At 48.3% G+C, this 12,811-nt stretch overlaps 1 protein-coding gene across 9 annotated transcripts in view; it reads left to right on the top strand.

The window, feature by feature from the left end:
* Positions 1-7,973, top strand: part of FCRL5 (Fc receptor like 5) — a 40,462-nt gene extending 32,489 nt beyond the window's left edge. For 5 of the 9 annotated variants that reach the window (XM_070497180.1, XM_070497179.1, XM_070497173.1 and 2 more), the window contains 9 exons: positions 1,028-1,306; positions 1,720-1,836; positions 2,511-2,538; positions 3,539-3,621; positions 3,824-3,892; positions 6,045-6,076; positions 6,154-6,177; positions 6,634-6,773; positions 7,617-7,973. In XM_070497180.1, the coding sequence (XP_070353281.1) occupies positions 1,028-1,306; positions 1,720-1,836; positions 2,511-2,538; positions 3,539-3,621; positions 3,824-3,892; positions 6,045-6,076; positions 6,154-6,177; positions 6,634-6,773; positions 7,617-7,779 (935 nt within the window). In that variant the 3' untranslated portion in view covers positions 7,780-7,973. Of the gene's footprint in view, positions 1-1,027; positions 1,307-1,719; positions 1,837-2,510; positions 2,539-3,538; positions 3,622-3,823; positions 3,893-6,044; positions 6,077-6,153; positions 6,429-6,633; positions 6,774-7,616 lie in introns of those variants that run through there. The other 4 variants (XM_070497176.1, XM_070497175.1, XM_070497174.1 and 1 more) reach the window with 4 other exon arrangements.
* Positions 7,974-12,811: the final 4,838 nt, after the last annotated feature.

Below are 12,811 nucleotides of genomic sequence, written 5' to 3'. Positions count from 1 at the left end.
GTCTCTTTCTACCTGCATCTACACACTTTCATATCCACAAATTTCCAAGACATAATCACTGTTAATAGTTCCGTGTATACTTCTAGAAATGCTTAAATATATTATAAACATAAAGGCATAGAATTTTTCACAAAAGTAGGATCATATTACACATGTAGTTATGCTACTTGCATTTTTCACTTAAAAATACATCTTGACTTTAGTTTAAAAAAGTACACTTTTGATATCTTAACTCTTTGATATATTTTATTAGTCAGTCAATTAGGTTATTTCTACTTTTTAGCTAGTATAAAAATTCTACAATAAAAATCCTTGGGGGACAGCCCCGTGGCGTAGTGTTTAAGTTTGGCACTCTCCTCTTTGGCAGTGCAGGTTCACGAGCTGGGATCCCTGGCTCAGACCTACACCACTCATCAGCCATGCTGTGGCAGTGATCCACTTATAAAGTAGAGGAAGACTGGCACAGATGTTAGCTCAGGGATACCTTCCCCCGGGGGGGAAAACATCCTTGTGCAAATATATTTGGATACCTTATATCAGTGTCCCTAAAGGAAATAGCCTTAGAAGTACATTTTCTGGGTCAAAGTTTATGTGCATTTAAATTTGGTAGATATTGCCAAGTTGGCATTCAAAGAAGTGTATCAAATTTGCATTCCTACCTACAGCACATGGAAGTGCCTGTTTATCTACAACCTCATCAGCATTAGCTGTCTTGTTAAACTTTGCCAATCCAATGGGTGCTTTTATTTGTATATACTTAATTAGTAATGAAGATGATAATCTTTTTACATATTTATTGACTATTTGAAGTTTTTAGTGGTCCACACCCCCTTCATGCTTTTCCGTTGTAAATTTTTGTGCACTGAGGGCTATTTGTATGTTAAAATCAATAGCTTTGTCTGTCATATGTGTTTAAATCTATTTTCTGAAATTGAGATCTGACTTTTGCCATTTGTTTATCATATTTTTTGATCCTTTCCAAATATAGTCAAAGTAGGAACTCCCATTGATTTTTTGTCTCCCTCAGTTCCAGTGTCTCGCCCTGTCCTCACCCTCAGGGCTCCCAGGTCCCAGGCTATGGTGGGGGACATGGTGGAGCTTCACTGTGAGGCCCAGAGAGGCTCTCCTCCGATCCTGTACCAGTTTTATCATGAGAACGTCACTCTGGAGAGCAGCTCGGCCCCCTATGGAGGAGGAGCATCCTTCAACCTCTCTCTGACCACACAGCATTCTGGGAACTACTCCTGTGAAGCCAACAATGGCCTGGGGGCCCAGCACAGTGAGGCAGTGATGCTTTCCATCACAGGTAATTTTCCTATGCCCAAGCACCAGATGAGGACAGAACATTTCCTCCAAGGATAATCTGATAACCGTCCTGATGCTTGACCAGGACAGTCCTTATCAGGGACAGGTACACAAAGCTGGCAGTTCTCTAAATTGTTGTTTTATGTAGTGTTTCTGAAGTGATAGTACTTCAGTGGGAGAGAGGGGCCAAAGAGGATCATTGCATTTAATGCCTGTCTGCTGGCGCTGTCCATCCTGACCTTCACCCATTGCCTCAGCAGCAGAGATGAGCTTCCTCACAAAGAGAAGAGCCATTTCCTATTCTACACCAGAATCCTCTCTCCCATGCCCAGGCATCAGCTCTGACCCAGGGGAAGGGGCAACCCAAGGCCACAAACCTCTCCCTCTGGCTCATGCACGGGGTTTGCTTTTCAGGGCTGACAGGGAGCAGAAGCGGCCCTGTCGCCACAGGTGTCACTGGTGGACTGCTCAGCCTGTTGGGCCTTGCTGCTGCAGCACTGCTGCTCTATTACTGGCTCCCAAGAAAAGCAGGTGGGTAACTCCTTGACTAAACTGTGCTTCAGTCCATGCCCTTCCCATCTCCATTCCCTCAGGCTCCTGCTGCCTTTGTAACCGCCCCCAAGCTCTCAACAGCTCCTCCCACCACTGTCCCCCAGTCCGCACTTTCCCTCTAGGTCCCCCAGAATTTATCTTTACCAAACGCAAAGTTTCCAAAGCAACCCTATCGGGCAGAAGATGACTTGATGAGATGTAGTTTATTCAACATCATAAACTGTGGTGTATCTCCCTCTCTCCTCTTACAAGATTCCCTAAGAATGGGAAGAGGAGAAGAAAGACTCTGAGAAACAGGAGTGAAAACAGAAACCAAATGAGGTTTGATAAGTTACTGACTTTTAAATGTCCAGTATTTTCATAGCTGAACAAGTGTATTTTCCCACCCGTAGCTATTGACCGTCGTTCTTTACAAACTCCAGGTTGAAGGATTATGGATTGTGGGCTCCCTTTTCACATTATAACTCTACCCCTCTGGAAGCCAGGGTCCATCGTCTTTGCCCAATCTGCCACCTCCCTTGGGCATAGCAAAGAAGGGTTCACACTTTAGTGACAGTGACTCCTGGCAGGCTCTAGGTGAGCCTCCTACAAGCTGTGCTCCTTGTGAAGTCCTCCTTCTCCCGGATCTAACGCCCCTCTGCTTTCCTTTGCAGGAGGAAAGTCTAACTCCGACCCTTCCAGGTAAGAGCTAGGCTGTATTCCTGTGTGGTTAATAAAATGCCGTCAGGGCATAAAAATGGAATTTAGTGTGGTTACTGCTGAGAGCACAGTCACTGCTTTGTGTCACTGAGATGGGTTGTGCCAATTGTATGTTGTCATCTCCCTTGGGATATCTCAAGGAAATTCCCAGGACCTTCTTACCCACTGCCTTAGCCACATAGGCCTTTTGCTTGCATCAAGTGTTAATTGCTTTTTTTTCATTAACTTAAATGCTTGTACCATTGTTCCCTTGGTTGTCTGAGTGATCACTATGACCACCGAATCCATCCATGTTCAAAGATGATCTTAGCTTAACGAGCCTAGAAAGTCTGGACATGGCCAACCTAACCAATACATGTTGTGATGACAGCCAAGAGGATGGAATCACACAACTTGGCAACCAAGAGAAGCCACTCTGCCAACAGGACGTGGTGCCTGTGAAGAAGGGGCTGCCATCTTGGATCCCAAAGGCTGACTTTAGGAGCCACACCACAGCTCACAAACTATCCCTGGGCAAGCCCATGGTAGCAGTGTCCAAAACGTGCAGGGTTCCTCAGAGCCTTTCTAATTACTGATTTCTCTGAGATCCTCATCTCTCTGAGAGTGGAGGCTTTGGAGCCAGGTTTGAATATTGGCTCTAGCCCTTTCTGGTTACATAGTGTTGAGCAAGTCACTTCACCTCTTGTAAACTCCATTTTTCTCATCTATAAATAGGGATAATGATAGAATCAACTTAATAGTTTTACAAGAACTAGCTCAGTGCCTGGTACATACCACACAGCCATAAAGTCTGGAAACACAGATAATATTAATTTATCGTGATTTGTAATATAATATTCCATAAGAATGGGCCATTTGTTATGCAGTGATCTGTGTTTCCAGGCTTGACAGCCACCCTGTGGTAAAGACTCACTAACAGGGAACAATCATTATAGGTACTTTGTCAGGGTTCCTGGGAAACATCAACGTTTCTGTCTCATAGGAGGCCTTCAAGCTCAGACTCCCAAGAGCCCACCTACCACAATGTGCCAACCTGGATAGAACTGCAACCAGTGTACAGCAATGGTGAGGAGCGGGGACCCTCCAATGGGCAGGGACCCCAGGGTTGATCCGGGAAGAGGTGGGACAGGAGATGAGGATGGGACTATACAGAGGCATGTAGGGCTCCAGTCCCCACAGAGGACAAGCTCTAGCTGGGGGAGGAGGAAATAGCTCAGACAAGAGGCAAGAACCTTAGAATCCTCTCAAACTTCAACTTCTTTCCAAGTAAATCCTGAAGGAGAAGACGTGGTGTACACGGAAGTCCGGAGCATTCAGAAGGGAAACAAACATGCAGGTAAGACCTGAGGACCCTTGATTTTGACAATCCAGCCAATTGCTCAGTCTCCACCACTTCAGCAGCTCTGGGCCAGCCAGACACAGAGTCACCTCTCACGCTGGGTCCCTGGGCTTCTTAACTGGTGCCCACCCACACTGAGGTGTTGATCCAAGCCCATCACGGAGTGCTGCTTTCTCCATTCTCCTCAGATACCTAAGCATAAGCCAAGTCACAAGGCCATCACCTTGGGCAGTCACTTAACCTCTCAGAGTTTCAGTGTCCCCACCTGGAAAATGAGACAAAACTGTTATTCCCTCCCAACCTGTATCAGTTTGTTAGTGTGCTGTGGCAAATGACCACAAACCCGGTGGGACTAAACAATACAAGTTTATTATCTTACCTTGCTGTAGGTCAGAGGTCTGACACAGGTCTCACCGGGCTAGAAACAAAGCGACAACAGGGCTGCATTCCTTTCTGGAGTCATCAGGGGAGAATGTATTTCCTCGCTTTTTCCCGCTTCTAAAGGACACCCCCTTCTGTCGCTCATGGCCCCTTCCTCCATCTTCAAAGCCAGCAAGGTTGCATCTCTCTGGCCATCTTCCCTGGTCAGGTCTCCCTCTGACCACAGCTCTGAGGAGTTCTCTGACTCTCAAGGCCTCCTTAAAACCCTACTCGGAAAATTTCAAGGTCCTTAATCTTAGTCACATCTGCAAAGCCCCTTTTCCCTTCTAAGGTCCCATTTTCACACGTTCCAGGGATTGGGACATGGGCATCTTTGGGAAGGGGGCACTATTCTGCCCACCACATCATCTTACAGGGTGACTGTGAGGGTCAAATGAGAAGACGAGGAGGAAATGCTATTACAACAGCGGTGTAGTAAGCAGCTTTGAGGATGACTCTATGCTGGTTGTCTGGCCATGTTGTCATCTTTACTCAGGGTAGATGGTCCTTGGTAGTGGGTCCCAGCCTGGCTTCCTCCCACTAAGAGCAGGACAGTCTTTGGAACAGATGTCTTTCTAACTCTCCTCTGTAAAACGTGCTGTGTGATTTTAGCCATTCTGCTTCCCTCTCTGGTTTTCTGATCCCTCTTGTATAAAATCAAATGGACCGTGTTTGTGCCCCATTCTTGGTTGAATGGTCCACATCTAACACATATGAACTCACTCACACTTACAACCCACTTTGAGATGAGGATTGTTATCATCCTCATTCTACAGATGAGGGAACTGAGGCAGAGAGACCTTAAATGACTGGCCAGAAGCCACATAGCTTGTAAATCACAGATGAATCTGTCTCCAGAGTCCAGTCTCTGGACCAAGCTCTGCTCCTCAGCGCAGCTCCAGGGAGCCTTGATGCTCCTTCCAGGTGAAAAGCAGAGAGCCCTGTTTGAAGAATGTCATATATCACTCCAGTTTTAAGACAATATGGCAATAATCATAACTTCTAACATCGCATCAGCGTGTGTTGAGCAGTTCCTATGTGCTAGGTACAGTTCTGAGTGCTATAAATAAATACACTCTGAATATATGTGCCATAAATACATGCACACACATACATTTATAGTTTGTTTGTTGCTTATTTATAGCACTCAGAACTGTACCTGGCACGTAGGAACTGCGCAATCATGACAGGTATTAGAAATCATGCACACTCATAAACACATCAATTTACAATAACTCTGTAGGTAGGTGATACTATTATTCCCATCATATAGATGAGACAACTGAGGCAAGAGATGTAGAGTGACTTGCCCAGGAATGACACAGCCGGCCCAGGGCTCGGCCTGAGGTGGTATGGATCTCGAGCCCGCTCTCTAAACCACTGTCCTGCCTCGCTCCGGGCCAGGCTGCCTCTCCATGAACCGTGCTATGAATCTATGATCAAAGCACTAACAAGATAAAGGGTAGATTTTTTTTGAGAGCCCCTAGGGAGCTCCGGGTGGGGAACAAAATGGGAAGTGCTGTTGAGGGGACAGTTGGTCAAAGCCCTGAGGCTGAGGAGCTTAGGAAAGGTGCGGTGACAGCACAGCAAGAGGACGAAAGGAATGGCTGACGTCCCACAGAGGGCAAGGGGGCCCTGAGAGGCAGCTCTGTCTGGGCTAACAGCACAGAGCCAAGGAGAGAGCTCTGAGTGGGCCTTTCACAGCTGAACACTTCCCTTCTTTCCACAGCAGCCTCCACACCAGGGCTTCTCAAGAACTCGGTGAGTCCCGTGACCCGCGTACCCTCCCGCCATGGGCCCGCCAGCCTCTGGCCTTACCTGTGTGCTCTTTCCTCCAGGATTCCTCTGTCATCTACTCCCAGGTGAGGGTGGCTTCAACTCCAGCCTCTCGGCCTCAGCTCTTGGCTTCCTCGGCTCCTCACCGATGAGTCCACATAGCTCCCTGACTGCTGTCTCAGCCTCTGCCCCTGAAAGCCATCCTTGGGGACGAGGGGGTCATTGAAGTAGGATGGCTTAAACTGCCCCAGGCCACATCCAGTGGCCTCTGTGTCAAGTGCCCGCACCCTCAGTCTGACTAGAACACAAGGCTCTGCAGGACTCCTGCCTATTTCCCAAGTTACAGTCCTGCCCTCGTGGTCTTTGTGTCTAACGACATGTTGGTCCCAACCTGGGGCCCATCACACCCCCTGGCTTCCTTCGTGGGCTTCAGCTTAGGTCACTATTTTGAGTCCTACTTGCACACACACCCCCACCATTCCTCAACGAGGACTGCTCCTGTACTCCGCCATGGACATCTCAATGGGTCCATTTCTCAACAGCCATCAGCCTGGTGGGGCTACTGTGGTGCTCTGCCAGAAGGGACAGCACACACCCCTGGAGACACGTACACTGGGCTTGTTATGGACCTCTCCATAATGGGAATGCATTTCACACTCCCCTGCCTGTGTGAAACTTTGAGGTCAGTACCTAATACCAGGATAAATTCTCTCCTGCCCATGTGCCAATATCTATCTGCCCAACTAAGTGGATTTCAGACCCCAGTTTCCAGATCCTTCCCATTCTGCCAGAAGTAACCCAGCACATTCGTGGCCAGGAGGACCAGGAATGTAGAGAGAAGGCATATTGGGATATAGGCCGTGATCTATTACTATTTAATTGAATGAGTGAATGAATGAGGAAGATACTCGGGATAATTATGAAGCATTCCTACCCTCTGACTAGCATTTGGCCCATGTGCTCCCTAGGAATTCCAGGGGGTACTCTTCTGTCTTCCCTGAGTACGAAACAAACTAAAAGAAAGAGTTTGAGTGAGGAAAGCTGTGTTCAGCAAGCGGGAAGCCTTCTCAAGTTTTAGTGTGCTTAGGGCTCAGCATGGGGATCTTGTTAAAATGCAGATTCTGGGAGCCGGCCCAGTGGCATACTGGTTAAGTTTGTGCACTCTGCTTTGGTGGCCTGGGGTTCACAGGTTCAGATCCCAGGAGCGAGCCTACACACCACTCGTCAAGCCATACTGCGGTGGCATCCTACATCCAAAATAGAGGAAGACTGGCATGGATGCTAGCTCAGGGACAATCTTCCTCACCAAAACAACAAACCGAAAAAAACAGACAGATTCTGTGTCAGTTGGTTTGGGTGGAGGCTAAGATTCTGCATTTCTAACAAGCTCCCAGGGGCTGCTGGTGCTGCTGGTCCCAGCACCACACTGAGTACTGAGACCCCATAGGTCTTGGAAGAGGCCTGTGGAGAAGCAGCGTGAGCTTTGCCTGCCCACTGCCTAACCGCATGGGGGGCCTTCATGCAGGGCACACTGCTCCCTCTGCTGTCCTTCCACTGGGACACCACCAGCTGCTGTTGCTGAGAGAACTTCTCTGCGATGTATAGGACCTCATCAGCTACCCTGGGTAGAGGAAATGCAGCTGCCACCATCTTTGTTTCCCCACCTCAGGCCTCACACTTTCCCCTGAAAACAGGGAGTGAATACACTGTGAATATGTACACCCCTCAGCCTTCTCCATGCAAAGTTGATCTATCCCACCCCTGCACCATGGGATGTTTTGCTCCACTTGTATGCTACCCATCACACCTTATCTTGAGCTCCACTCTCCGAAGGACTGTTCAGTGGGGGTCATTGCCCTGGAATAAAGTCTTCCATAGGACATTCAAAGTCTTTCTCCACTGGTGCCGCCTACCTACCTCTCAGCCTCTCCCACCCTTGTTGCCCTCCACATTCTGCACCCAGTCAGGGGGTGAACTGCTCCATTCCCTAAAACAGACTCTCCATACTTCCTCCTCCTAGGAAGCCTTTCTTCGTCATTTCCGTCCACTGGAATCCTGCTCATTTTTCGTGCCCCAACTCAAATGTTAGCCCCTACCGGAGTTAACCCGTCTCTCCGTCAGGCTCCCCTAGTACTTTTACACAATGAGACTTGGAGTCGCCAGTGGTTGATGTTCTGAGAGAACTTAGAGTGTATCCAGGACAACTCTCTAGTTTTGTAGTTGGAACTTGAGAACCAGAAAGCAGAAGCAACCAGCTGAAAATGACACCACCAATTAGTGACAAAGCTCATACCAAACTAAACCCAGGACTTCCTCCCTCCCTTCGTCTTTTTTTTTAGTTGAAAGTACCCAGGTACCTTCTTTCTTTAGTCGAAGGAACCTGTTAGAGAAGGTACCCACTCTTCCCAGTCACCCAAGATGGAAGATACATAGCCATCTCTGAGTCCCTACATTGACTTGGTCACCCAGTCCAATTCAGCCAACTTTCTTCCCTAAATATCTCAAATCCTGTCCTCCTGTCCGTCCCCACTGCCCCTGCTCTAGGGCAGGCCTCCATCACCTACCACCAGGACTATTGTAGGAGCCTCAGAACTGCCTTCCCTACCTGCAGACTCGCTCCGAGCAGAACCATCCCCAGCAGGACTGCTAGTACGATCTTCCTAAATCCCAACCCTGTCTATTCCTCTGCTGGAAATCCTTGATTTACCCAGAGTTCAGACTCTATCATGGGACACAAGTCTCTTTATGATTTAGATCCAACTTCCACTTCAGCTTCATCTCCCAATATCCCCCTGAACCACCAAGGACATACACCACGTGCTGCTGCCACACAAACCTCTCGATTTCCTGTCTGTACCACTTCCTTTCAAGCAGCCGTGACTTTGCACATGCTATGCCTTTTCCTACTAACTTTTCCCTTTTTTTCCTCTCTGTCGAACTCACTCGTCCTTCAAGACCGAGTTCAAATGTCAAAGGAAGCCTCACTTTTCCTTCTGGGTTTCCATAGCCTTTTGAATCGACATTTCTTGTAGTCGTTGCAGGAGTGTGTGTGTTTGTGTGCATGTGCATGTGCGTGTATGTGTGTGTGTCTGCTTCCCTCCCTGGACTATTTAAAGCCTCTCCAGGATCAAGTGTTATGACTTGCTCTAGTTTAGAATCCTCCCCGCATCCTCACATTACCCCCAAAACACAGCACCGGACCTGGTAAATCATAGATACTCAATTCCTAGTGAAACAATGAATGGGCAGTAGTGTGGAATGAGACTTTTCCTCTTTTCTCAGAGTAACACTTAAAGCCCCAATGCTGAGCTCAACAGTTGATAGTTACCCACACGTTCTGAAGAGCAGCTTCTAGACACACCCCCACAGGATCAGCTAAGAAGTGGCCACACCACTCTTAAGCACTTCCCTGGCTCCTCATATATCCTTTATGAGCTGATGTCTAGAGTTCACTAAGGATGATGATAGGGAAGGAGATGGTGATCCAGTGAGGGGCGCTGGGCATTTTACCTCCCATCTGAACTCCAGCCAGGGGAAGACAGGACTCTTAGGTAATTGCTTAGAGAAGGGAAGACAGTCCCTCACCACTCAAGGAGATTTCTTGAGCCTCAGGAACTCACTGGCTCTCCTGGAGTGGCCCCCAGATCAAAGCCCAGTGAGAAAGCTTTTAAGAAATCTTGACACGATGGCCATGGAGTTTGGGGACGTGAGAGTGGAACGTCTTCTCCTCCACTCCTGTTGTTTCCTCCCATGGGGAAGGGGTTCCGTGAGTGTAACACTCCTGCCCTCACTCATTCCCCAGAGGAGGAACAGTTCCTTATGTCTCTAGTGGGCTTAGAAGGTGAACAAGAGCCTGCACGGCCATGCCTCTCGGTCTCCCGTCCTCAAGGCCAACAGCAGCCCACAGGAGCTTGTGTTCTCCTCTGCTCTAAGTTTGAAAAGGACGTGCATCTCAGAGGGCTGCTTATGGTTTCACAGCCATAACCCCAACCTCAATATTTGACTCATGAGGCTTCAAACCTTAAGAAATAAAAATAGAGAAGTCAGGGGAGCAAAATGCACAGCGAGAGATGGAGGCTTCTGCTCCAACCAGGGCAGGTGGCTTCACGCTTTGGAGGTGCTTACCCCGCACAGGCCATGTGGGTTTTACTGTGGTTCTTCATGGCAATTGACTAAGAGCCATCAATCTGTTTGGAATGAAGTGGGCTTTTGGATGCTGAACTGGGGGGAGGAGCTCTAAGCCTTAGGCTGCAGTGTTTTTTGGCAAGTTTCTAGAGCTTGGACTGGCTTTGACCCAGGGCTTTGGGGCTGGGGCTGCGCACACTGACCACTAAGCAGTGGTGAGCAGGTGCACTGGACTCTTTAGGCTGGAGCGGCCCTAGATGTGGCTTGCGCTGTTCCTGTGGTTATGAATTCAGACAGCTTCCTCTACCAGGCAAGGGTCCCAGTTCCTCCCATGGAGGCATGAACTGACAGCACCTCCCTCACATACATCATGCACCCTTCAGCTCCACCCTGGGGCTCCTCTCTTGGGCTGAAGTGCAGATGTGCAGAGAAGTTGACCTTAGCAATGGGATATTGCAATCAGTGAATAAATTTTGCTCCTTTTCTCCATTCTAAACCCTTCCTCAATGGACTACTCAGAGATACAAAGGCTTTATGTGACCTCTCGGAGGACATCCTGAGAGAACAAGCCATTAACCTATTGTAAGCTGTGGCCAAGTCAGGTACACACACCCTCACATGTGTCCTCCTTCTCCCCCAGCCTCCCCATCCCCTCTCACTCCTGCTTCCCTGGGATTGGACTGACTCATAATGGGTTAGCATGTGAGCTTTTGCTTCAGACTATTTTCTAGGGAACCAGAGCTAAGACAGGAGGTTCCATAGGCCTCAAGCCACACAGAGTTTCAGCCAAATGGTGGCCATGTGGGACCTAACAGTCAGATGCCCAGCATGTGGCCTCAGAAAGTGGGAGGGGGTGGTGAGATCCTCAGCAAAGCCAGGGCCTTGAAAAATACCCACTTTTGCTTCAACAGATGTGGGTTTCCTGAACAGCTGTGGCTGCGGCAAAGATTCAACCATAAAAAAGAACTTTTTCATGAAAGGCATTTGACATATTGGGAGCCAGGGCAATGTTTTCTGCTTTTAATCTAAGGCAGCTGACTTCTTGCGTGTCCTAAAGCTTTTCAAGCTGTTAGGTGTTAGCTTCTTGCCAAGATAGGCAGTGCTGCACCTGCTGCCCCAGCCTCAGCTGAGCCTTTCAAAAAGGAAACCAGACACCAGAGACAAGAGCCTGAACTGCGCCCCGTGCTGCCTTGCAGAGCACGAGGGAGAGACCTGCTCTCCACCACAGAACTGCAGCTAACCCAGGGTGAAGCGGGGGCAAGCAGGCCCTGGGAGGCAGGATTTTAGGTCTAATTGCAAATCAAGAGATGCCAATGGCAAGAGTAGCCCAGGACCAGAGGAAGAACTCTGTCCCACTCTATTATGGAGGCCACATGACTCAGTAAAGCTCAGCCTCAGTGTGGCTCAGGGAAAGCAGAAGCACCAGGCTCAAGATAGGAAATGTTAAAATCCCTCAACGGGAGAGTAAGGCTCCTCCCAGGTGGATGTCTCCTCCTTCCCCCTCCCCTTTGCATCCTGGCAAAGCAAACCTCTTCTGGAAAGATCTCTTCCACTTGAGTTACAATTGTAGACTCCAGACAGATATAAAGATCGAGGTCATTCTGGCAAGACTAACATTAAAGAGATCTTTTCCATCTCCCCTCCATGATTCAGACACAGTCTCTTTGGCAATGCTAAATGCCGGGCCCTGGGGCCATGATTTTATTGGGATAACTGCTCAGGAGTTTGAGACTGGCTCCTTTTCTACAGTCGGTGAGTCTAGGGCCAGTGCTGCGTAGTCTGACGTGTCCTAGTTACTCTCTAGATTGTTTTAAATAGTGTCTCAGTCTGCCCGGGCTGCTTTAAGAAAAACATCATAGACTGTGTGGCTTACAAACAGCAGAAATTTATTTCTTACAGTTGTGAAAGCTGGGATTTCCACAGGCAAGTTGCCGGCAGAGTCAGTGTCTGGTGAGGGCCTGCTTCTTGGTTCATAGACATGTGCTCACATGGCAGAAGGGGCAGGGGAGCTCCCTGGGGCCTCTTTTATAAGAGCACTAATCCCCTCTGTGAGGGCCCTGTGCTCATGACCTAATCACCTCCCAAAGGCCCCACCTCCTACTACCATCACATGGGGGATTAGGTTTCAACATATGAATTTGGAGGAGACACAAACATTCAGTGTGTGGCAAATTGTAAGACAAATCATCTACCAGCTAACCTTGGGATAATGTGAGCATGAAAAAGAATGTTGGTAGTAACAAGCTATAACACTGAATTTGAAAAGAATTCGTGAGATAACTATTCTCAAAAGAAAAAATGGGTAGGCAAAAGCTCTTCTTTACAGAAGAAAACAGATAGTAAGTGTCGAAGGAATGTTGACCTTAGGAAATCACTTTGCCATCCCCTGGTAACAATTGCCTCAGGCAAGGATCACCAATGGATGTTAAAATTACTGGATGAGAGGTTGCTGGGCAACAGGCGATCCACAGGATCTCAATGCATCACCACTCTCAGTACTTGTCAATCAAAAGGGGGAATGTACCTTTACAATGGAGAGAGCTGGCAGGGCCAGTCCTAATGATGTGATCAGACATGGCATCACCAGTAGTGGGC

This window comes from Equus asinus, chromosome 25 (genome assembly GCF_041296235.1).
Source record: "Equus asinus isolate D_3611 breed Donkey chromosome 25, EquAss-T2T_v2, whole genome shotgun sequence".
Lineage (NCBI taxonomy): Eukaryota > Metazoa > Chordata > Mammalia > Perissodactyla > Equidae > Equus > Equus asinus.
This window is presented reverse-complemented; position numbering and strand designations above follow the sequence as displayed.